At 49.3% G+C, this 26,432-nt stretch overlaps 2 protein-coding genes across 8 annotated transcripts in view; both read right to left on the bottom strand.

Annotated features, from left to right (window-relative positions):
* Positions 1–232: 232 nt before the first annotated feature.
* On the bottom strand, positions 233–13,897 carry LOC133353976 (profilin-2-like). Its single transcript, XM_061570530.1, has 3 exons — positions 13,304–13,897; positions 5,690–5,882; positions 233–3,826 (listed from the first exon to the last, which is right to left on the bottom strand). Exons 1-3 carry the CDS (start codon positions 13,427–13,429, stop codon positions 3,729–3,731), a joined length of 417 nt encoding a protein of 138 aa, XP_061426514.1. The 5' UTR covers positions 13,430–13,897; the 3' UTR covers positions 233–3,728.
* Positions 13,898–20,306: 6,409 nt separating this feature from the next.
* LOC133353788 (mitogen-activated protein kinase kinase kinase kinase 4-like) overlaps positions 20,307–26,432 on the bottom strand; it is a 127,779-nt gene continuing 121,653 nt past the window's right edge. For all 7 annotated transcript variants that reach the window (XM_061570193.1, XM_061570197.1, XM_061570194.1 and 4 more), the window contains one exon: positions 20,307–26,049. In XM_061570193.1, coding sequence (XP_061426177.1) covers positions 25,966–26,049 — 84 coding nt within the window. In that variant the 3' untranslated portion in view covers positions 20,307–25,965. The remainder of the gene's footprint in view (positions 26,050–26,432) is intronic.

Below are 26,432 nucleotides of genomic sequence, written 5' to 3'. Positions count from 1 at the left end.
TTCTCCGAAATCTCAGTGCCACCATGTGTCGCCAAAGCCACGGTGGGCATGCGAAGGAGATTAGAGAGGAACGTCAGATAAAATCTTCATCCTCCCAAGTGTCTAGTTTGAGCTGACTCAAACTGTTATGTTTAATAATGGAATACATCTTCATGGACACACTGTATTAGAGATTGTAGCCGTAATACGCGAGCGCAAATTCCTACAAGCGATCACGAGTCTGCACAGCGCGTGAGATAACAGCGTTTATTTTCTTCCTTGTCTGTCTTCATATCGGTACAACAAGTATGACAAATATGGCAACCACTACAGCTGTATGGCTTGTTGGTACAGAACACATGAAGCACATTTTGGGAATACAAAAACGTCCTTCATTACACGTTTCGGTAAGTGCCGCAAAGAGAACAGAAACAAAACTTCACGGAAAAAACCCAAGTCAAAGGTCGACTAGAGCGAGCATGCTACTTCAAAGCACTGCCGTAGATTAGTGTCTTACCAAAAATGTAGTGGCTTTGAAAAAAAGATAAAGAGTCCAAGTACCATTCTTGCGGTGTACTGAGCAACATACAGCTGACTGGTTTCAGGTTTGAGCAATTATCCGAATGTCAGAAATGTTAAGAGCCTGTTTCACACTTGGGTGACGTGCGATGCGCCGTGCCGCCATAAACCGTGAACCGGACGTCGGTGCATGTTCTTTTAATCACTCGTCACGTCGTAAGAACGGATCGCGAGCACGGGTAAAACCCAAGGAAGCGGACGCGATCAGAAACGTATTGCCGTGGCGATTTGCGACATGCGCTATGGGCCAGCATTAGCTGTTCATTAAGGGAGCAGCAGTTCCATCCTTTGGCCAACGGACTACGACGTTCGGTTTCACGCGAGCATTCGGCCGCGTTCACAGGTGGCGATGACCAAGCGACTGCCAGGCATTCCTAAAATGTCATCGTCAAGGGCCATCTCCGTCACGTTTTACCCAAGTGTGAGCCAGGCGTAACAAGATCATCGCAGCGTTACAATGCCAGTCACAGAAGCGTCACACCGAGGGGATTTCTTGCCAAGCGACCGTTGACGGACGGCAGCGTTTCAAACCACAACCAGGATGACGTCCTTTTATTCCAAGCCAGAGTTTGAGTTTTTGTTTAGATTCCAGTAAACTAACAAGGAAGCGAGGTTCTGCTGGCCGTCTTTAACTTGATGGGGGTGGGGGATTCTAAACAAATCCTTCACGTCAAAAGCCCTTGCAAGTCCCTGCACTACATCACCTGCGCGGAGGAGCAACGTTGAAAGGTAAAATCTGACCATCTAGCACCGTCAAAGGGTTATAAATGTGTACAGATAGTGTTTTGTTTCGTTCAAGCTCAAAGAGAAAACTTTCCAAATCCTAGCAGCGTTCGGACAAAATTTCAAACCAAAAGAAAATCAATCACGTGGCCAAACACAACAGCCGTCCAATTGCATCGCCCTGGATGCGAGCTTTCCTCCGCGCTTGGAATGTCAACTCTGGCTTAGGCAAAAGTGGCTTCTCCCCTGCTCCCCTAAAACTAAAAAGTCAATTGTACTTACTGCTCTGTGCACGATTACTGCAAGAAAATACAACGGTGTGCATGCAAACTAAAAAAGGAAAATACTCGTAGTGTACTCAATGTTTACGTTCGTGACGCTAAGTGTTGCTTCCTTCATTTGCGGGTACGTAACTCTCCGACAGTGTAATCATTTCGCTATGTAGTCTGCACCAAGAATTCATGTCATTCACATTTCTGCGGCATTGATGCGCGGGGAGAAAAGCCTTTTAGAGTAATGGGGGGTGGGGGGGGGGGCATGGCGATACCTCAACTGTTGCCTGCATTATTTATGAGGACTTTTTTTTAAGTACATCAGAAGCAAACGGGGACTTACAAGGAGGGGCAGGGCAGTGTAGGGCTTAAGTTGTACGTCAAGGATACTGCACCAAAGACAGACTTGGCTGGATGGGAATTACAATTTAAAAGTCCTCCTGCAACGAAGTTGCCACCTGGGTGAAGCTACGCATGTGGGGGGGGGGCAGGGGTTTGTTTGGGAGAAGGGGATTGTGGGTCGGATGGGGGTAGGCGATGGGGGGGGGCGCTGTGAAAATGCCTTAAGGGCTGTGCCCACGAAGAACAAAACCGCGTGAATGCATGGCACACGCCAACACACCCCGACAGATTATTCTAGCAAAGGTTTCTGAGCAACGCTGCATTGCGCGACGCACGCGTTTCTTTCCTCCCTCCCTCTCTCTCTCCATGAACTGAAAAGCTAAGGGTTCAACCACACAAGCCAATCTGTGTAACACCAACAACTGTTGCCATAGCAGCAACTGTTAAGTCATTTTAAATCTATGTTATAAAACACTGCCCTAAATCAGCATTTGCAATCAGTATGATAAGTGTGGTGGGCGTGATAGCTTATGCTCGACTGTCGCTACAAATCATGTTAGATATGCTGTTCTTTGGAGGGTGATCGTTTCAACTACAGAATCAATAACACTAAGTAGGGTGTTGCAGGGAAGGGGGGGGGGGGGTAGATGAGTTGGGAGGGATGAATTAGGTTAGCAGTTTGTAGGCAAAAAGAGAAATCTATGAAAAACAAGATGTCCCATCTCTAAAGCTATCACTGATCGGAACAAAAAACCTTATTAGCCATGCAAGTAAATTATTAACTACAGTACAGAGTTTCTGAAACCCACAATAGCTTATCAGGGGTCTTACCCACTGGACTTGCCTTTAGAAAGGAGTCGGCTTAGTTTAAAAAAGGATGGAGAGGCAAAACAAATGCCAAATTGTGTGCATAGTTGTACAACTATTCATGCTTTTTTTTTAATTGGACTGCTTTAGAATCTGTGCGGACTATGACCCAGGTGGTTATGAACGGGGCACGAGATGCGAGACACGAGCTGGGGCGCACCTCCTCCTCGCGCCGCCAAGTCATCGCCAAAGTCGACCCATGAAAACGCACTCATCTCTACGCCGGCGAGCGACGCAAGCCAACAGCGCACGGCCTCCCACGAAGGCACCAAGGGATCAAGGCCTGCCTCCTAGGCCACCGCAGACGTCGCTCAGCACGTCGACGCGTCCCCCAAGCTGGGGCGGGGGGGCTGGTGTGCAGCCGTGGGCAACAGGTGGTGACTTGGCTCAACTCGGATCGAGCGTCGCGTTTTAAACCAGTAAATGGAGCGAGGATGGGCGCAGAGGAGAAAACAAATAAAATCACTGTTATGCATCAACTCTGGAGACCAAGTTTCTGAATTTATATCCGAAACCGGATCCGGCAGGAAACTACGGGGGCCCTAAAGCGATCGCGGCACCACGAGGGTGCGCTAGGGGGATAGGCGGAGGGTGGGGGGGGGGGACGCGGTTGATGCAAACTGCCCGCCAGTGTGTGGAGCAGCAGCTGCTCGGGAACCAAACACGCCGCTACCTGCGACCGCTCGCAAGGGCGTTTTCGTTTCCGAGGGAACGTGATGACGGTTACCACGACGACCAGAAGAGATGAGCAAGGAGGTCCACGTGGCGGGGGTGGAGGAGGGGAGGAAGCGAGCGGAGTGCGGAGGGAGGGAGCGGAGTGCGGGGTCGGCAGAGAGAAAGAACGGTGCCGTGAGGGGGGGGAAGGCAGCGGGGAAAAAGCAGGAATGACGTGCGCGCTTGCGTTATTGTGGTGGTGCTGGTTTGGGGGTCGTGGGCGTCGGGCAGGAGGGCTGGGGTCTCTAGCAATCAGTAGCCGCTTTTTCTCAGGTAATCCCCCATCTCGAACACCTTCTTGTTGATGACGCCGCCGTGGACGCCCTCTTTGGCCTCCACGATCACCAACGCTGCGGGCGATACACAAACGGTGGCGGGGGTTCAGAGGACACCGAGGAGGAGGAATATGGCTCGCCGCTTTAAAACGAGCTGGGCAAGCGGTTCTCGAGACCGCGACAACGTCCCAAAGGCAACGTTTTATGCGGTGGCTGGACGGCTCCGAACGCCGATTTCGGAGACTCTCAGAGCGGGGTTTTAAGCGTCATGAACACAGGTTCTCAATCGTAGTTAGTCAAGAGTCTCGGCCATAGTCACCAATGATTTCTATAAAATCCATAATTCAGGTTTTCACTCACAATGGAAACATTCCAGATCGAAAGAATTCAAACTTTTGGTTTGACTGTCATGTAATAAACATCTCTCCATCGCAGACCGTTTAAGGAGAGTGCAGCGCACCCAGCGTGGACAAGGAGGTCAACGGGAGGTCATCTCAGAAGTAGTTCTGGGGTATATCATGCCGCAGGCAACATGCATGGTGGTATGGGCTGGTCTGCAAGTGGTCAAAATTAACGAGTTGTCTCATGACAAGACACTGAAGGCACAGTTGGAATAAAACTGAGAAAAATAACAAAAGCAAAAATAATTCTTGCAAAATATCACTTAGCCAAAAGTTATAAACTATAAAATACCATTTTTTATTTTACCAGCTAAGAACCACCGAACTGCGTAGCTCTTTTTTAGCAGCGTCATGGCCACAGTATAGCGCGACAAAGTGGCTTACCACGTGGAAACTTATATTCGTGAAATAATCTAAAACGCACGTCGATTCTAAATGTGGAGGGAAAAAACGGAGGACCCGGGAGAAAAACCCATGCGACCATGGGGAAAACACGCAAACTCCAAATATACAGGCGTCGGGATCGGGATCAAACCCACGTCCTCCTGTATACCTGGCAGTGAACGTCTCGACACCGCGCCACCCCTTGTACAAAGGCGCGCAAGCCCCTTATCTTGCTTTCAAAGGTCACCTGTGGACGCTAATGTAACCGTGCATGCATCTGGTGAATTGGTTCTCACAGGAGGCGTTGTTGGCATGCGTTAGGATTAACGGCTAGGATTCTTTTTTAGATGCCTTCAGAAATCAATAGCCACTGCCCATGGAGCGTCGGCAGACCCGTTCCTTAAAATGTTCTGATAGTTTTAGCGCACGAGTGTGTGGTTCTTTTTATGGGTTTGGCAGCAAGGCAAGTCAAACATGCCACTTCTAAAAACGACGATTTATTTCAGAGGTTGTAGCACTGTACTGCAAATACATTGATTAAAAGCATGCAGAAAAAAATGTACACTTGCTATGCAAGACCCTATGAAACATGACTCCTAGTGGTGGGCAGCAGAGGGCAGTCCAACAAAATACATTGTTGTACAGTACTTCCATGCGCACATTATTTACCACCACTTTTATCAACCCACACTTAAGCATTGTGATGTAGGGTCAAATAACAGCCTACAACCCACAGGGGCATGGGGGAGGCCCACATCCAGCAGTGGGTTGACAAGCTCGCCGTACGTGTTACACAATATTAAAAACTAAACCCGCTCAATAAAACTTACACAGGCCAATTAGGCGAGCGGCACGTTATACAAACATACTAGCCAATTATACCCTCAGACTCAAGACTCGCGGGGTCTGGTGGACCTGTGGGGAGGGGGGTGTCAAGGCAGCAGCAGCAGTCAACTTCTCTGCAAACCAAAAAAAACAAAAGAGTCTCTTTTTTTTCCTGCAAAAAAAAAAATCCAATTTAAAGCGGATTCTGCCACACAAACCACCCCCCCCCCCACCTGCCACACAGCAGCCTTCAGGAAACCGATCGCGCCCATCCCACGGGAGGCGTGATGGACGGTGCGGCGGAGAGAAACCTGCTGTGGGCACTCACTTTGGTTGGACTTTGAGACGGCGATGTTGTAAGTGGGACCACCGGACTGGTTCTTGGTCCGGATGTCCATCGTCCACTCGGTTTCCACAAAGAGGTTATCTCGAATCACCGAGCACTTCTGTCCCGCCAGCGTGATGCCGTTGGTGAAGAGCGAGGAACGGTCCTTGGTCAGCAACATGTCAATTTCGGCCGGCTGCAAGCGACACCACCCCACCAGTGTCAGGATTTAAATGGAACAGGATGAAAACACATGTCATCATTTCCAATTACATTTGGAAGGGAATTCGATCGGAAAGTAAGCGATCATCTCTCACTTGCCATGGTAAACTAAGACTTTTCTGAAGTTCACATTGAAAGGCTTTACGCCGAATTGTATCCCGATTGTTCATCTCGTGGTGTAACCTGCGATAGCACAATCAACGTTGTTCTTTCACAGAGCAAGGCACTGCTCTGTGTGCGAGCAGCCCATCCACGGAAGAGATATCAGAGCAGCTTCGGAGACACTCACGCGGCAATCTTGATACGTGCGCTAGGGGCGCACTTTCCCACACGTGCTGTTGCAGGCATGGCGGTCAATGGTTTTTTTCATTTTTAAAAGCTGGAATTAACCAAATTCAGTCAAGGAAACAAATTAAGTGAGGTTTTTTGCGCAGTCACTGACGACCGGGCTGAGATGATCAACCTTGCCAAGACCGATTGGAACCCAGCATTGTCGTAGCGCTGGCTCAGTGGTGACCCCTCCCCCTCCAAGCCATTGAGCCACCGCTACAACATAAAGCCTTCACAAGGGGCAGGGGGCCACTCTAAAGAGTGAACATGAGAGACAGCAAAAATATCCCCCCCCCCCCCCCCCCAACTACAAATAAATTAATTGTTACAAATGAGGGTTAAGATTATATCTTTTCCTGTCCTTATTGTGCAACACGAGGCACACACAACGGTAAATTATCTACAGAATCTTGATTTGATTCAAGTATATTTTGTGCAAGTCTATTTTAATTGAGGAAATAATGACATCCTCGTAAGCACGCAACCAATCACAAAGCAGGTCGTCCTTACTGAACACGTCTTCTCTCTCTCTCGTGATGCACGAAACACATTTCAGGGCCCGGTGGTGGAGGTCTATCATCCACCAACTTGGATGGAAGCGAAGGTGGTGGGGATCACACAGAAGTTAAGCAATCATTCTCAACCAACTAATTAGAGCATGGCAAATGAGGTGCCTGGAGGAGGAAGTCTATCGAGGAGGTTGTTTTAAAATGTGCAGTGTTTAGTTTGCGTGGTTTTTGATGGTTGACATTGGTTACTTCACACACACAAAATGCTCACTAAAAGATGTTCTGCAGGAAGACATCATTACCACCGTTCCACTATATACCTGCAAAAAGAAATATCACGGACTAACAGGGTAAGCGGCTTCAAAGTGTAGAATTAGTCGTGGTAGGACAGCATTGTAGATGTTATCAGGAAGAGGCAGTTGGGAAGGGTGGGGACTGTGTGCAGGGTAGAGGGCAGGTTACAGAGACAGGCATCCGAGTGGCACCCAGAGGTTGGTGACCAAAAGGAAGAACCCAAAGGTCTCCTCTTACAATCTTATCACGATAACGACTAAGTGCAGACCTTGGGGGGTCAGGTATCAAGCTTGTAACTGCTGTGGAATCTAGCAGAAAGAATCCATTTGCGAGGTGTGGTAACAAGAACATCGGCCACAATCACCTCTCGATTCGACGCGACTATAAAACACAGTCGGGTTTCTGCGGTGGCGCATTTCACGAGGCGCGTGACGGACGACAATGTCAGGCGTCAGCTGTCGAGGTCAGGCGGCAGGTCAGGTTTGTCGCAGGGCTGACAAAATCATTCTACGTGGGGAGGCCACCGGTACGATGAGTGCGCACCTGCTAAATCGCCGTAGCCGCTGCACGAGAAGCCGGCGGTCGCTCCCTTACGTGGACACCTATAAGAGCATGCCGCGCTACGCTGCGGGCCACGTGGGGTTGACAGCTGTGGGTCCCTGGCCAGGAGGGCTTGCCGAGGTATCGTGTCACGGGAGGATATCGATTTTCAACGAAAGACGATTAGTGCGATATCAGTTTTGCATAACTTCGTAACGGTATCAGTTTATCATATCATATTCATGCTTCGGCTGTACTACCAGGAGATGAAGATTACCAAAAAGTTATTGGATTGAAATTCACCCAACATAGCCCAAAGTCTTTTAATCATTCTAACTGTACAAGCTTGGTGCACATTGCCAGTTACATGATATAAAATAATCTAATAAATTATGAAAATGATGGTTAATAAATTTCAGGCATTAATTACTCAAGGAAACATTTTGCAAAGCACCGATTTAATAGATAATAGCTACATAGAGCTATCATTATCTAAAAACTATTGTCAGATATTTTTTATATGGGAGTCATGATATACATAACAGCAATATTTAGCAAAGCAGTTAATATGATCGTGGACTTCAAATCTCAGATATACATCTCTGTGTGGCCGTATTCGCAGCACATCGACTGCCCAGTGAATACAATTAATCTGAGGCACGTTTGACGATGCATTGATTAAATTAAGATTTTTACAGCAACGTAACAAGCATAATTATAATTTTAAACGTATGCAAATCACAAGCAAAATGGTAGGCCAATGTTCTATTTACATTAAGGCTCAAAACTCTACAAATTAACCAGAAAAAAATACTATACAAAAATAATGTAATCTTGAATAGAACCACAACTGCCTACCATAATCATGCTGTTGTTCAAGTTATTTTACTACAGTCCGTTTTCACATCCAGACTCCAGTGGACATCTCGTGCAGAAAATTCTGTGGAAGCGGTGGGAGCGTCGCATTCTCGTCGTAGTCCTCAGTTGACCCACGCAACGGACAGGTACGGCCCAACTTCAGGATGAGGGTCTCCCCACGCAGTGCGGATCATGGTGGGGGGGCTCATTGACGAGTGTGGGTTGGTCAAAGTGGAGAGGCGGGGACGCGAGTCCGTAGTACAGCACAAAAGACTTCACTGCATCACTGCAATCTCGTAGCCTACTATAGCAACCTGTTGTGCATTGTGGTCACCCAGAACAAGCACGAGCCAGGCTCGAGTGTGCTCAACATGCAACATCTTAAATGGGATTTGGTGCATTTCTGGTGATTTGGTCATAGGCTATCCACAAATAATGTGACTAAGATGAATTTGTCCCCACTTTAGAGTGAATCATCTTGTTATCCGTGTTAAAATGCACACTTTTTTCAGTCATACCCAGAGCAGTTATGCATAAATAATATAACCAACAATCGCCAGGAAAAACGTCTGACTCATCGTTAGTAACTCGCTCGTCAGGATTAAAAAAAACCTCCCCCCTCTTTCTCTCCCTCGCTCGCTTTCCCCACTCTCCCTCCCCAGCCCAAGGGCATCCTTACACGTGGGCCGCGTCGCTCTTTACCCAGCGATGACCCCTCGGCTCCCAGGCACCAGGAGCACGCGTGGCAGGCGCGGCCATGGCACGGAGGACGAGTGGGTTGGGGTAGGCGACGGGAGAAAGGGATGGAGGTTGGGAGGGCCGGGAGATGAAGCCACAACGCGATGTCGCGCACACACCTCGAGCGTTCAAACTCGCTCCCAGCCCCCCCCCACCCCAATCTCAGTACACTCGGCACATCTCCACAACCACAGCATTACAAAAGACAAGGAACCCCTCCTAATGGCGATGTTTACACATCGCCCCAGGTATCCATGAGGCCAAGTCGACCTAGGAGAGGCACAGGACCAGTTCAGATAATCGTCACTGGTGTTGGCGCTACAACTACCGCTCCCCACTATAAATAACCAACGCCACCTCCAACAAAGACATCACTACCACGAAGACATCCTCCCCACCACCCCCCATCAGCATCACGAGTTTTCTATATACTACACGTGGACGATAGTGCAAACGCCTCGCACATACAAATCGGTGTCGCTGTGTACTGTACAGTGAAAGGTACGACCAGTCGACTAGTGAATGGGGCGGTGTTCAAGATTTCTTTCATTAATGAAATGCACGTGTCGAGAGCCCGTTGTCAAGCCTCAGCTGTGTCATCATACTTCACCCCGCCGGTCAATGCGGGTTGACGGCTCAGGGTGCATGTCAGTACAGTACAACTATGGACACTTTCTTTGGAGTGCCCATACTTAACCCTCGCAGCGATTAAAATGCATCATAGTACTGTTATACAGCACTCAACCTTGAATGGTTATGGGTGGTAAAATACAAGTGTACGTTTTACCATGTAAAGATACAGCAGTTAAGGGTCATCAGCCTTTTGGCCTTTGGCCCAATGTTTTCAGCAGATAAACTGGATGGCTTTCGACTTGAGTGAGCCTCAGCAGTCGTGTGGCCTGCTGTGTACTCATTTAGACAGTGGTGACAGCTATTTGGCCCATGGCTATGGCTCAGATGCTAAGCAGCGTCACGCCTGGACAGTGCTTCAATGGGTGACCACCATGTCCCACAACACGCTTGCTACTGGCCATGAGAACACGAGTTGAGCAGCAGAGCAGTACTGAAAGATCCCTCGCTGCAGTCTACCCCTATGATGCCGTCTGCCACAACCACGGTGGCGAGGATGTTAACTCCCTCCACTGTGGGTTCGACCCCGACCCCGACGCCTGCTGCTCTATGTTTGGAGTTTGCGTGTCGCTCTCCCCGTGGTCGGGAGGATTTTTCTTCGGGTCCTCCTCCGGGTTTTCCCTCCACATTTAGAATGAACGTCACGCGTTTAGCCGCGATACATTTCCACAAGACACTACACGTCGAGCTATCATGTGTGGCCAGGTCGCTTCTGAACGAGCGACATAGCCAAGTCAAATAAAAAATAATTTAAAGTTGAAAAAATAGCTGAGAGTTTTAGTTTACAACCAACCCGTACTGACCAGCGCGGTAGAGCACGGCTAAAACCCCCAGGGCACAGGACGGCCTGGCAACATGGGCTATCCCATGCACATAGATACACCATTCTAAGACATCGTATACAATGACATGAATAATAATGCAAGTACAGTGCACGCCTTGTCATCAACCCGCCACAAGTCGTCGCGCATTGTCACAGCGGTGGCAGCAGCACGCCGAGACCGACTGCACCACTGCATTCATGGAGGGTGGCGTGGAGGGGGGTTCACGACGGGCATTGCTACATTCAGCCACGTGTCTTGGTTACATACTGTATATACACTGTATGTACTCTATACATACTGTATATATACTGTATACACGCAGCGTCGAGACGGGTACGGCCGATGTAAACCCCCCGCGTCGGATGACTTGACCATACTTCACCGCGCTGGTCAGAGCGAGTTGAAGCTGGTCAGAGCGAGTTGAAGCTGGGCAACACAGGGCGCTGGACCGTAGCGGTACGGTACAACAACGTACGATTGTGCTTCACGGCTCTCTGCCGACAACGTAGCCCAGCAGTCGGCTAAAAGGCATCTTTTATGCATGGGGGGGGGGGGGTCGCCTGCCTATTGAAGCGCCTTCCAGGCCAAGCCACGCTTTGCATCACAGGATTGGCGCGAGCCGGGCGACTTTAGTCACAGGAATTAGTCGAGTGTCTTTAAGAGTTTTCTTGCAAAATCATCCCCGTGCATTGTTACATTGTTTAAAAACACGTCGTTTTAAAAATAACCCTATCACTAGCAAATTAAAAAAAATAACGACAAACGTCTCGTGCGATTAGAAGCTCACAAACCCTACTTACTTAAACACCTCGTGTGTACTGTGCGCGAAGAAGTGTATGGCCATGCGGTTCAGGATACGCTATGTAACCGTACAGTGCATTCCAATCAATCCTGCCATTGTGGCTCTCTTTCAAACGGGGTTTAAAGAAAACCGGGCTCCCCTGGTCAATTCTGCACACTCACGCAGTTCCGTTACAGGCCACACTATCATCATCATCAGCAGCAGCATCATCAGCATCATCATGAGCAACAGCGGACACAGAATAAGCGAGCAAGGCATGTTAAAGTAAAATGTGAATGTGTCATCGACTCGATGGATTAAACGTCTTTGTTGCAATGCACAAGGCGGACAAGCAAGCGGATGCCTGGGCCCCATCCCGGTGGGCTAAATTAAAGACCCTTGCTCGCTCGCTCTTACGATTTAACTATCGATTATGACCAAGTATTACCGATGTAGTAACATGAAGAATACGTTTCAATAAAATAAAAACCACTTTACGTTGTATTATCCTTGAAATGCAAGCGTTGTCAAATGTCCAATGCAGTGTTGTGTAGCCGTACACATCGTATGAATGCATGACATTGTAAAACCACGAGGTGGAAATTAAGAAAACGGAGAGATTAGTGTCGATGAAATATGATATTCAAATATTGGACCAGAGCGAGGCAATTGCAGGTGATAGAGTGAATGGGACGCATGACCAAAATAAAATGTACTGTAAAATTGATAAAATTATAGATAACTCAATGGAATTTACAATTGGAAACACACTTCAAAGTCTAAATGCTGTATGGACAAGTAACCATTTCTAGCCATTACAGCATTTAAAATGCGCAGATGGACAACGGAGCTCAAGTAATAAGAGTGCCTAGAAGCACACACACACTTGTTAAAATGAAACGAAGTGAAATAAGCCAAGGATATTATAAAAAGCCAACATCATATCAGAAGGTGAAGCTGTTAAACGCCACTACGAGTCTGCACGCCCCGTGCAGTGATCGGCGATGGGAGGTGAAGGATTGGGGGGTGGAGGATGGGAGGGTGGAGGATGGGGGGGGAGGTGGAGGATGGGGGGAGGTGGAGGATGAGGGAGGGGGGGTCGCAACGTCTTGGACACCCGAGATGGAGGGGAAGAATGAGGCCGAATCGGAGGGAACCAGAGCAAAGGTCCAAGATTGACGTTCGAGATGAGGTGGAAGGGGAATAGTTGATGTGGAAAGTCGAAGAGACGCACATAGGGCGACCCCCCCCTCCCAACACACGAACGCAGCTCATTCCTTGCACCGATTGTAATGAGGCGAGGGGGAAGATTCCAAATCGGAAACTGAAAAGGTGGAGCCGAGATGGAAGATGGGATGACGAAAAGAGAAAAAGTTGAACATACAGGACAAATGTGGTAGAGAGGAGATACATAATCAAGGTAAGAATGGATGATTGAGAAGAATCAAAGACTCTTGCTGATGATGCTGGCGAAGTAGGAGATGCCCCTGATGATGATGATGAAGACGAATGGATTAAGATGCTGGTACTGACGACGAGAGGCCGTGACGGTGATGAGATGGAGACGTAGATGATCGATGTTTCTACTGCCACTGCCGACGATCATCACGCTCCAGGCCGTGGTCTCCCCCTCGCACCGTGATCAGGGTGGAGAGGAGGGCGATTTTTCCCGGCTGCCGATGGCGTTAGTGAAGCTACGTTTGCTGATGATTCTACTCCGAATGCTGATCGTCATTAACATAACCACACGACCCCCCCCCCACCACCGTCATCGCACCGAGATGCATGACGAGTAAAAAGAAAGACTTCACTACGGCTAACATCGAGCATCAATCATCATCACGACGCCCACAATCATGGACCCCCCAGTCTCCCCCCGCGTTGTCCGCACCGAGATGCTGGCGAAGGGTCCCGGCGTGGAGGCCCAGACGCTCCGGGTCTGACACCCCACGATGGTCGCGTTCTGGCACGTCTTGTCGGCCATCAGGTTGTCGATGTAGGGCTGCCACGCCGACATTCTTGTGCCGCCTCGCCCGCCGCCGCCTTCTCGCTCGCTCTGCGGGGCTCAAGGAGCTCGCTACACCAAAATCCCCGATCCGCCGACCTGCCCGATACCCTCAGCGTTACAATGTATCTCTCGCTCTCCCCCCGCCACACGCACCTCGCTCGCTCTCTCGCTCAAACAAGACAATTATTTTCACGAATGAAGCTCTCGCTTTGCCCGCCACCACCACCACCAGCAGCCGCAGCAGCAGCAGCAGCGCGCTCGACTCCGCCGCCGTCAAAGCGAGCAGGGCAAGTCGCCAACACCGGCGGGCGCAGCTTCCCTTAGCGCGTTAACGAGCGGGCGGCTGCGAGTTAAAGGAAGCGAAGCGGCGTCACGAACAGAGTCGCGAACAGAGTCGCTGACGAAGGCGGCGCCGTCCGCAGCGAACACAAAAACCGCGATGGTGCCGCTGGGCCCGAGTCCGCGGCTTTTATGATGACCGGAAGCGGCGCCAGCAAGACGCGCGCCCGTTGGTGGAGAGCGCGCGAAGCGGCTCGGCCAATCGGTGGCGGCCTTACTGCCCCCCCCCCCACCACCGCCTATTTCCGGTCTCTTGTGTCGGCCACGGAAGCCAAGCGGGTCCCAGCCTGGCCAAGCGGGTCCCAGCCTGGCCAAGCGGGTCCCAGCCTGGCCAAGCGGAACCCAGCCTGGCCAAGCGGGACCCAGCCTGGCCAAGCGGGTCTCAGCCTGGCCAAGCGGGTCCCAGCCTGGCCAAGCGGGTCTCAGCCTGGCCAAGCGGGTCTCAGCCTGGCCAAGCGGGTCCCAGCCTGGCCAAGCGGGTCCCAGCCTGGCCAAGCGGGTCCCAGCCTGGCCAAGCGGGTCTCAGCCTGGCCAAGCGGGTCTCAGCCTGGCCAAGCGGGTCCCAGCCTGGCCAAGCGGGTCCCAGCCTGGCCAAGCGGGTCCCAGCCTGGCCAAGCGGGACCCAGCCTGGCCAAGCGGGTCTCAGCCTGGCCAAGCGGGTCCCAGCCTGGCCAAGCGGGTCTCAGCCTGGCCACGCGGGTCCCAGCCTGGCCAAGCGGGTCCCAGCCTGGCCAAGCGGGTCCCAGCCTGGCCACGCGGGTCCCAGCCTGGCCAAGCGGGTCTCAGCCTGGCCAAGCGGGTCCCAGCCTGGCCAAGCGGGTCTCAGCCTGGCCAAGCGGGTCCCAGCCTGGCCAAGCGGGACCCAGCCTGGCCACGCGGGTCCCAGCCTGGCCAAGCGGGTCCCAGCCTGGCCAAGCGGGTCTCAGCCTGGCCACGCGGGTCCCAGCCTGGCCAAGCGGGTCCCAGCCTGGCCAAGCGGGTCCCAGCCTGGCCAAGCGGGTCCCAGCCTGGCCAAGCGGGTCCCAGCCTGGCCAAGCGGGTCCCAGCCTGGCCACGCGGGTCTCAGCCTGGCCAAGCGGGTCCCAGCCTGGCCACGCGGGTCCCAGCCTGGCCAAGCGGGTCCCAGCCTGGCCAAGCGGGTCCCAGCCTGGCCAAGCGGGTCCCAGCCTGGCCAAGCGGGTCCCAGCCTGGCCACGCGGGTCCCAGCCTGGCCAAGCGGGTCCCAGCCTGGCCACGCGGGTCCCAGCCTGGCCAAGCGGGTCCCAGCCTGGCCAAGCGGGTCCCAGCCTGGCCAAGCGGGTCTCAGCCTGGCCACGCGGGTCCCAGCCTGGCCAAGCGGGTCCCAGCCTGGCCAAGCGGGTCCCAGCCTGGCCAAGCGGGTCCCAGCCTGGCCACGCGTGTCTCAGCCTGGCCACGCGTGTCTCTCTGTGTGTGGGCCCGGCCCCGACGGCGCACGTGGAACTTCTTTCGCGCCCTACGTAGGCAGCCGTGCTGCTAATTGTAGGAGGAGGAAGAACAAACTAAAACGGCAGTTCTAAAGAGATGAATTTTCAATGTAGTATAGTGGTGTAGTGTATAGTGTAGTGTATGTGCATCGTAGTGCGTGTATATCGTGTATATCGTGTATAGTAGTATGTTGAACTTCCTTCGCACCGTATGTGCTAATCGGAGGATGTGCGGGGGAAGGATAAACTAAAACAGCAGTTCTAAAGAGACGAGTTTTCAATCTTATATTTAAAAGTGCACAGTTCCCAGTAGCTTCCTAATATCTGTACTGTGCTGTGAAAGTGAGAGAAACAGCATCGAGGTTTCGAGACTGCTGTCATGTCCGCTCGTCCAGTGATCACAAGCGATAAACTAAATTAGTTTGTATTATACCAGGTAAGACCCACTGAGCCATGTAGCTCTTTTTCAGAAGCGACCTTTCCTATCACAAATGATAGCTCAACAAAGTGGCTTATGTGGAAATGTATAGCAGCCATATACTCTTTAATGTAGGAACCCGGGTATAAGTCTAAGCAACAGGTGACTACTTTGTGCTATAGAGTCGATAAATACTGCTATAGAGACAGCATGTACTACTGTAGTGATAGCAGGTACCACCACAGTCGGTATGCACTGCTGTAATCATAGCAGGTACCACCACAGTCGGTATGCACTGCTGTAATCATAGCAGGTACCACCACAGTCGGTATGCACTGCTGTTAGATTTTTCAGAGTAGGTTTGAAATATTATTTTGACCCGGGCAACGCCGGGTACTTCCCGCTAGTGTGTTATATAATTATTCGGTCGGATAGAAACCTGCATGGCTGAATTGCTATTTAATTTATTATTGCAGAAGCTTGGCCGTTTTAGACCTGGTTATTTTATCTGGATGAGGCACTTTTGAATTAATATTTTAAATAAGCGAAGTTCAGTCTGGTCACTACATGAAATGTATACGGCACCGAGTGTTGAAGGCATTAATTAAGCAGGGTTCCGTATAATTCATCATCAGCCATGGTTACTCTACTGCTGGATGACTGCTTCCCCACGCCGCCATCTCACGAGTCTGACTCACAAAGGGCCCATCACGAGCCGATTTAACCGCTCCATCTCAACGAACCTCTTACATTTCATTACATTCTCTGGCTGCCACTTCCATCATCATTATTCTTCTTCAGCACGATTAGTGCCTCAACTCGTGTAGTTTTGTAAAAGTTAAGCAAAATCCACCCTGCTCAGTACTTGGGATGGTTAAAAGTGCAATTGCAGAACAGTTGAGGATTCAGTCCGGCTAGTACTTGCTGAGATTGCTGCTTTAAGACTGGGCCCATGTAATAGTGCACACACAGCGTGTAGCATCCACCCGGCCATCGGTGTAGCAATCAGCGATGGCCACACACAGCCACCATGCATATGAAGCCTCCTTCCAGCGAGACGATGGAGAGAGAGAGAGACTGTGTGTGTGTAAGCCGAGGCGAGTGTGGCCGGAAGCAATAAAACAAGATGGGCGGGGGGGGGGTTAGGAAGAAGGTCGTCCTTCATGTGGAGTCGGGCTGGACCCACAGACACCGACAAGGCCCCCCCCCCCCCGTGTCAACACACGCGGGGGGACACGGCAGAGGTCTCGCGTTTACTCGGACGCTGCACTCACCGATGGCGAGTTGTGGATAAAACAAGAATTAGCCCCGGAACGACCGGGCAAGCCGTCGTTTTAACGTCTTCTGCCCACCGACACCAGGGCGTGCTGAGATGGCCCCTTCCGCAGACCATCTGCTCAGCACGGGGAATGTACCGAGTCGATTCTGGGACCGGAGTGGTCATGATGATAATAAGCAGGGAATACCCCCCCCCCCCCCCCCCCCCAGATTGTGGTCTCTCTGTGAAGAACAATATATTGACAAATGTTGCGAATCCCATTGAAATGGCGTTCAGCAATGGTGCTCAGCTAAGCAAATATATGAGCCCGGAAAATGTATTTGTATTGGCGGTCGCTATGCATAACATGTACTATAGGCTGCAGAGCCATCGTGTAGGCAGCAATTAAAGGCAGTGCAGCAAAAGATATCGCATTGCAATTCGAATCGCACCACCTCCAATCTGCAATGACCAACGTGGTTCAGTATGGGTGGTGAGCCCATCACCACCCAGCAACTTTGGGGCTCACATTCAATTACGATCTTAAGCTGTGTAGGAGATTGTTGGGTGCTCGTTGTTGAAGCCTGCGGCGATGCAAACCGCAGGATTGCTTGCACAGCTACGATACAAAACAAAGACGGAAGATTGATCTCGCAACGTTCGCAATGAACTTATTTTTAAGGCGCGAAATTAGAGGCGGACATGAAACTGCCACGCGTGTAAAATGGTCATCAAGAGGCGTCGGCGGGAAATGATTATCGAGAGCGCGGACAAAGTTCAAGCTCCGATCTTGTTTATGGTCTCAACGGTGGCTCGAGTCTTGCTGCCTCTGCCGCCTCCTTCCATCGGGGCCTTTCAGCTGAAGCCACGCCACGTGTGTGGAGCCGTACAGTGCTGCCCCCCGTATCGCCACCACCATCACTCCCGACTGAGTCACTGCCGCGTGTGTTTATAGCTCACGGGGGGGGGGGGGAGACACGCAGGGCAGGGGCGCCGTGGTGGCGAGGAGATGTCAACGCCCTCGCCTGGTACGCAGGAGGTCGTGGGTTCCATCCCGACCCTGAAGCCTGCTGCTGTATATTTGGAGTTTGCGTCTCTCTCTCTGTGGTGAGATGTTAACTCCCTCGCCTGGTGTACAGGAGGTGGTCGTGGGTTTCATCCCGACCCTGAAGCCTGCTGCTGTATATTTTGAGTTTGCGTGTCTCTCCTCCCGTGGTCGCGTGGATTATTTTTCTCCGGACCCTTCGGGTTTTCCTCCACATTTAGAAACGCGCGTGTAGAGTATTTGGCTGCTATAAATGTCCACACGATGATCAGCCACTTCGTTGAGCTATCATTTGTGGCCAGGTCACTTCTGAAAAAGAGCTGTACAGCTCATTGGCCCTCACCTGGTAAAATAAAGTAAAGTTTATAGTTTGTCATCACTGGACGAGTGAACTTGACGGGAAAGACAGCAGGTCTCCGCATGCCCCGAAGCCTCGATACGACCTCTCTACTCAAGTCTCGGCCACGGACGCTCAAGACACGCTGCAATTACAATCTCAGAGTGCGGGAGGGAACGCGAAGCTGTCGAGGGTGCAGGCGGTGGAACTGCACCAGGGACCCACGTTCATGGGGCCCTGGTCCGAGTTACATCGGGATGGGGAGATGCATTGGACATTCGTCACATTCCGTGTGTTGCATTCAGGGCCCATGCGGACCGCGTGCCACGCGAACTGGCCAGGATGGTGCTGGGATCAGGTGACCCCCATGACCCCCAGAGGTCGCCAGGTCGGGTGCGACTCTGCCCCCGTGGTGGACAGGAGCACTGAGCTTGTGCCGACTTTGCTGCCCCACCTTCACCCCACGCACGACCACGCGGTGATGGTCAAATCACTCGCACGTGCCACATTCATCCCGCAGTGAATTAAGACGCACAGGAAATTGAATAGTTTCTAGTACCTGTGCAATATAGCATATGGATGTAACCGTATCCCTACACCAAAAACATTACAGGTTAAGCCCGTAATTGTTGCAAAGCGTAGCCAGAGCATTAGTTCGCTTATTTCACCCTTGCGTGAGTGAGCAAGGTTCATCAATCTGCCTTCCCCGTTTGGTTGAGGACTCGGCGTGTCATCCTGCCTGGGCTTGACCGGGAAAGTCCAGGAATTGGCACGTGTGCTCAGGAGGTAGGAATTGATTTGTACCGATATCTGGTGGTATTGTATTGAACTTGATTACAGTACACAGTATTGATAACAGACCGAGACCGACTTCCAAATGTCCGGGTTTGGTCTGCAGTGGAAACAATAGCAACACCACTCACCGCTTTCGTGCAAAAGTGGTGAGGCCTGGCCTAATGGACGAGAAAAATCACGTGGACCAAAGAGAAGAACTACATCACAACACGGATTCAGGCGCAAAGAGAAGGGATTTCTACCCCTCCCCAAATAAGTCCCCAATCCCGATGTAAAAGTCACTCTGCATTAATAGGGAGGGAGGTTATCGTCGAAAACAGCTCCCACAACGAAATGGCGGTGCAAGCGAAGTTGCCAAAGAACTCTGGTAACGGATTTTTCTTTTTTCAAATTTCAGTTTGCTTTCGTCCCTATGTGAGCAAATCCAATGTCAGACATGTTGAGGTGTATATACATTTAAAAAGAGACTGGTAAGGTTTAATAACCACTGCTAGGTTGTGTACTCAATCTCAAAAGAGAAACCGCCTGGCATGGACGATGCTTTTGTCGGCGTCAGCACACGGACTGCACATTGCAGTGGCCATTCAAAACTTACCACTTTACCCGTTCGTATAAAAATCCAAAAGCCTTCACCTTTTCACAATTTTTTTTAATTATCGTCATTTTTTCTTACTGCAGCCTGCCGGTTTGCGACGTTCACCAGTTTTACTCGAACATGAAAACAAATCCCGTGGCGAGAAACCCAAAGGGCGACAAACAACACGGAGCAGTCTCTGGGACGGTGCAGCAAGCAGAGGGCATTCCGTGCTTGGCCGTGGGAAATAATAACTCGATGGCCAAAATGAGAAGTCTGGGACTGTTTTTGCTGCCTTGCCCAAGCTGATGCAATTTGAATCTAAATACTTTATTTTATTTATGATCTGCCTACCTTTCCTACACTTTGCACTCGAATCGTCTTTCGTAGTTGTTGCGACTTTGACCCACCCCCCACTGGACGTCTGTGAACAGAGCTTCATAGCTTATTGGATTTCTCCAGGATGCGAATCGCGACAGCCTGCGATTCGAAGCGTGGAAAACAGCCAAGTGCAGCACCAACCGCGGGGTGAAAGCTTGTGGTGTTATCAAGTTATCCAGTCGTGGATAACGATAAAGTTATAGGAACCTCTGGATTATGACGTTAAGATTTGAGAACCAGATAGCAACTAGAGGCACACGCACACATACACGTCACGAAATCAGCACAATGCACTAATGAGCGAACCATCTTAAATTTACTGATAACCAATTATGAACAGAATGAAGCATCGACTATGTCAAGTGTTGTGAAAAGCAATCATACGCTTGTAAAAAAGTACCGATTAATCTAGTAGTACTTTAAAGTCCTCAGCAAGATCCTGGACAGTGTTTTAAATGTCTGCAATTTGGATACCATGTTAACTACCTCGCCTGGTATACAGGAGGTTGTGGGTTTGATCCGACCCTCACCATACCTGCTGTATATTTGGAGCTTGCGCGTCTCTCTACTCGTGGTCGCGGGGATTTTTCTCCGGGTCCTCCGGTTTTCCCCTCATTTAGAAACGTGCGTTCAGAGTTTTTGGCTGCTATATATTTCCACGTGATAAGCCACTTCTCGTTGGGCTATCATTCGTGGCCAGGTCGCTTCTGAAAAACTGTGCTTTAGCTCAGTGGGCCTTACTTGGTAAAATATTTAAAAAATAGTTTAACATAGTTAGATTTGAGATATATATACAGTATATATAAAAAGAACGCGGGTGAGATATTGCAAGGTTTTTTTTTACTTCCAAGACAACGTGTGGAACTTTGTGGCATTTTACAGGTTTTAATGCAGGACTTTATTACACAAGTTTCAATGTTTATTCTTAATTCGACTTTTTGAAAGGGATAAAAGTTCCTTATCAAGTTCTGAAATATAGGGATATCTTATGGTACGTTAGTAGTATCAACTTAAAAGTAATGCATGATTATTAAAATTATATATGCTTTACAACATAAATACCAACATTTAAACTATTACAACAAAACAAACCTACACAGCTGTAAACACATTCCTACAATTTGTTTTGATAAATTGTATGCATAAAAAATAACTTAACTTGATTACAGCCACCTACCTACTCTTGAAACTCAGTCGAAATGGAAAGGTGTAAAACAAAAAAATGAAGCATCGCAAATTAACTTAACCTTATTCTATAGGTCTTTCGGTAAAGCCACGTAGATAGAAAAATAATACAAATATCACGACCGCAACACGTCTTCAAGACGATTGCTTGTGTTGCGATTGAAACGTCGTGATATTTGTATTATTTTTCTATCTACGTGGCTTTACCGAAAGACACATAGAATGTATTCCTGCAGTCACGAAAGCTTTAAGTCAGAATTTAACTTAACTTTAACTGAATTCATAAATACCTCAAGAATGAAAATATGTGCAGAAATATGCTTAAACACGTTACGCCAAGGTAGACGAGACGGCGAGAGTCGGGGTGGGAGAGACCACACGTAGGCAGTGCGACGGCTCGGGTGCAACGACTCGAGTCCGGTACAGGACTGGCAGCTGTGCAAGGCACCCGTGTGGAGGAGTGGCGGTGAACGCAGCTGTTCGGTGCAGCTTGCGGCCGGTGGACATTGACATCGAGGTCCAGCACCGGCTGTAGCCCGAAAGAGAAATCAATGGCAGGATATCGCTATCACCAAGGGCAGCTCACCATCTACAGTCGGGGAGTGGGTGGGGAGGTGATAAGGGCTAGAATTGACAACTACATTTTGCCCTCGGAAACAATGAAGTGCCGCTTCGCTTGTATGCATGTTTAAAACACATTTTTCTCTCTTTATTCATATGGTCTGCAGCCAGTGGAGCTGTCGTGGGAACCTGTCGTACGGCAATAATGGCTTGGCGCAGCCGTGTGAGGAGAGCGCGAGTGACGCCGCTCCGTCGTACCGGGTGGCAAAAGTGCAACCTTTGAGGGGGGCATTTTAAAAACGTTCCTCCCTTCCGTGCCGTTCCCGTCGCCGCGACCCGATCCGTGTGTCGTTTGGCGGTGGAGCCGGTGCCAAAAGCAGCAGCAGCAATGTGGTGTAGCGAGCAACTGTGCAGCAACCTTCCGCCTTGGGCTTCGCGACACATGCACACGCGAGCCAAAGAGGACAGCTGCAAAAACGAAGTTTATACGCAAACGCTGCCCCCCCTGCCACCGCCCCCACTCGAGTTCACATGCTGGAGGAAGCCCACACTCTCTTATGGCATTATCTACAACTCGTCAAAACATTATTTAATCTGGGGAGGAGAGCGGGGAAAAAATGCATTTGCACAACGGGAAATGAATTACAAGAGCCATCATTTCGAGGATGCTGCACAGGTTAAGCCAACGTTGGCTTTTTGCAGCTCGTTGACGGCTCTCCCAAGCGGCCGCGAGTTTTCAGTTTGTTTTCAGTGCCGCAGTGCCGAGCTCATTGGCCAGGTTTCACCGGGAACATGCACAACAGACACCACGATGAGTTGCGCGAAGCACACGCAAGCAGGTAAAAGCATCACGTACAAGCACACACCTGGGATTTTAAATGAACTCTTAACATGAGCCCCACCTCATGTGGGTTTGAACTGTTTTATTCTATATTTTTAATGAATGCACATTAGTGCTGCAATGTAAAATAAGTAACAAAATCATTGTTATGAGTGCTTCACTTTGCATTGTAGAGACACACTAAAAGCATGTTATGTTATGGCTTCTGACGGTGCGAAATACTTCTCTACCAAATCAACGGCTTTTGGACTTGACAAGGAGCGTGATCTCAAACAGTAGCAAGGCCCTGATCCCTCGACTACCGACAATGACGAGGAACAATGCAGCCACGTGGACATCTCCAATGGATTACACTAAGGCCATAAAAAACATAAGTCGAGGTCCTCAGGCACTGGTGATTTTCATCTCCTAATTTTAGATGTATATATAGTGTGCGTTTTATTTTAATTGACAATAAAAAATATTGATATTCATTATGGGACCTCCTTTGCCAGTACCAAAATATGAGAATAGGGTTTTCCCATTTTTTCTGGCAACAAAACAGGTGTTAAGATGTTAAAACACCAAACTGAAACCTTGTGGACCAATCAGCTTCAAGGACAATGCATATATTATCAGAGTATGTTTTTTGGTTTGCATTCTGACCACAATAATTAATGCAGACATGATTCCTTGTTAAAACACCAAACTGAAACCTTTTACATCTTAACACCTGTTTTGTAGCCAGAAAAAAAGGGGAAAACCCTATTATCAATTTGATATTCCTGTCCCTTTCACTTATAATTTGTTACAGTTTATATAAAAATGTGCTCCATGATTTATTAGAACCAAAAATGCAAGTATATTTTTTATGGCCCTAATCTATCTGTGTGTGTGAACCACTTACAATGTTGCTATGAGGGTTGGCAAGAACAGTAAAGCAGACAAGCAAACGCCTCTCACGTTTCCTCAGCTTTCGTATGTCCGAAATAAGTTTTAAATAATTGCAAAATACATCCGCTAATATAGGCACAGCCTATACACAAATAAGATTGCTTTCAAGTTAAACCTAGCGTCACTTAACTTAAGCGTTAAGTGCAAGAGACAGTGTGATTGATATAATGGGGACTTAATATTGTCCTTATAGGTAAAGCAAAACTAAGCTACAAACCAGGCAATGTTTTGGCCGACAGCTCTGCGTAAAGTCAATGAAAAACTTATGATTTAAATCGGTCGCGCAAAATACATCGCTACTCTACTTGGGGATGGCTACAAAATCTGCAGGAAAAAAGGCACGTACTTAACATCTCCATTACAACAGTCGATACGTTATTTAACGTATTCAGTTTTTGCATTAACGTGATTGTTAATGGCCGATCAAAGTAGGGTGTAAAACTTACTTCAATGCTATTATTTTTAAACGTTAACAGAATGGTACACTACATTATCCAACCAAATGTAAAATGAAGCCCTCCCCACTAAATTGTTTACCCAGAAGAGAGGAAGCCATTAAGCTCAGTGTTGTTGTTATAAAGGGGCTAACTGGGGTCTGCAAAGCAGCAGAGCAATATGTTTCACAGTAGGAAGTGCATGTTCCAGTTTGTAAAATAAGGTAACAAACCGGAGCCAGGCAATGGTTCTTTAAGCACAGAAATCATCGGTCCATTAAGTAGGCGGAGTGAAACGTTACCACTTGCGCTCATGGGGTTTTGCCGAGTACACTAGGATTACTGAGCGCTCGTAATAAAATCGCAACTGTAACAATCGTAAATATCCCTCGTGTGCCAAGCCCGTCACAATAGCCAGTAAACCGTCGCGGCAAGAAGGCAATGGAATTGTCGCCATTGCGAGCGAATATCAGTCTGTCTCCCTGCCCTGGACGGGCAATGCAGCGGTGTGCACTGGCGGCGGACCTGAGCAAAGGATGGAAATTCTACATTCCCATGGCAGAGGCCAGTCTGAAGCATTATTACAGTCTAGGGATATTCATTTCATCCTCACAATGACAAGATCCTACAATCGCTTACGACCAGCTTTTGCTTTGCAATCGATCCGTAGACACCTTCGGTGAAGTCCTGCTCGTGCGCTGCGATCAATCGTGGCTGGATAAGAGCGTGCGGTGGGGGGTGCGTATCAAACGAGTGTCCTCCAGAAGGGATGTCCAGCCGCAGAAGGTACGTTCATCCAATTGGCGCAGTCACTCAACAAAGACTTGGTCTGAGAATTCGCCGATTCTTTCCCTTCACTTGTCCCAGCAAAGAGGGCGTTGAGACTTTGTGAATGAGGTCAAGGATATGCGATTTGATTTTCAAAAATATTATTGGAAATGTCCGATGCCTCGGCTGCTTTCTAGACTATTTTGCTGCAATACATTTTTCTATGATCGAAAAACCTTTATATCAATGTCCAATAAATGCAACTATTACTGGCTGAGATTGTGTCTTTTATAAATGTGTTAATATTTATATACTAGGGCCAGGGCTTTTTGAATGCAAGGTGTGGATTTGAAATATAATTAATGGATTGAGTTCCAACAACATTGTTGCATTAGCCACTCCCAGTCCACACCATTGTTAGTCATTACCATTTCACACAAATATAACATCTCTTATTGCCACATGTGCAAAAAATAAGCAAAATATTACTTCTGTTGAATACAAAACATCCCTAATTATAGCTACACTTGCAAAACCCTATGGCAGAAGCACGAAGCTTCAGCCTTCTAAAACCTGTCATGGACCAATTCCTTCGTTTTATCAGGAAGTGAGCGCATACATTAAAAATAAAGTAATCTGCTACGGTGTTAACGGCGCTTCTACAATCACACTGTGACGGCCGAAATTCCCACTCGCTCCGAAGACAAGATTTAGAGGGATGGGGGGGGGAGGGGAAAAAGAATCCATAAAATAAATGGCGTAGGCTATATGATTAGAAAACAATTACTTTAAAAAAAAAACCCCTGCTAAGACATCTGGGCGCATCAGAGCCATTGGGGTTCGTGTGCAAAGCGTGGCCGAGCACATCGATTCGTAAAAACTCACAATCCCGACTCTTAAAAGTTACCGCAGCCGCGGGTTTGTCGCGCTCCGTGCACGCATGCACACAGGTTAATTCCCGCATTCTATCGCGGGGAGATAAGCGCGATAGCGGCGACGCCACGCCACCGAAGTGTCTTTACCGCCTGCGTCCAACCGTCGTTGATTAAACCGTTCTCACTCCCCTCTTCGTGACCGGATGATCATAAGAGGGATTGGTTTGGGGGGGGGGGGGTGCATGGATCAAAAGTGCCGCTGCACTTTTTATCTAATTCTCGGAGAGAAAAAAAAAATCCTCGCTGATATATCACCCCCTCGACACATCCAGCAAAACCTGGCGAGTGTCCCAGGGCTACCAATTCATTACGGAGCTCCGGTTGAGGGTCATGAAGTAGACCTGGCTGGACCCGCCAGATCGCACCGACGCGAAGAACACCTGCAAGACGAGAAGATGCCACACATCAATACGTTCCCTTGCACACCGACAAAGATCCCTCCTCCAATAGCCTTAGCGGCTGTTCAGCAGGTGCTGTTAGCACACACCTCTTGAGGCCGGCGACAGCACACGAAGGGGTGGTATGGCCAGCACCACGCTCGGCCACCTTCGTCTCCCCAGTGCTGATGTTCACACACCATACTCGGACCACATTTAAAGCCGAGTTGACTTGGAGAAGGTCCAGTAGCAATTCAGATATTCGTCACCAATGTTGGCCGTCAGCGGGAATCGAAGTTGGGTTTCTGGGTTAATAGTGCAAGGTGATAACCACTGCATTACCGTTCCCCACACACACACATACAAACAAAGACCCCCCCCCCCCG

The sequence above is a fragment of the Lethenteron reissneri genome, chromosome 45 (genome assembly GCF_015708825.2).
Source record: "Lethenteron reissneri isolate LAM-NWPU_2019-01 chromosome 45, ASM1570882v1, whole genome shotgun sequence".
NCBI classification, from domain to species: domain Eukaryota; kingdom Metazoa; phylum Chordata; class Hyperoartia; order Petromyzontiformes; family Petromyzontidae; genus Lethenteron; species Lethenteron reissneri.
The sequence above is the reverse complement of the archived record's forward strand: the minus strand, read 5'-3'. Positions and strand labels throughout refer to the sequence as shown.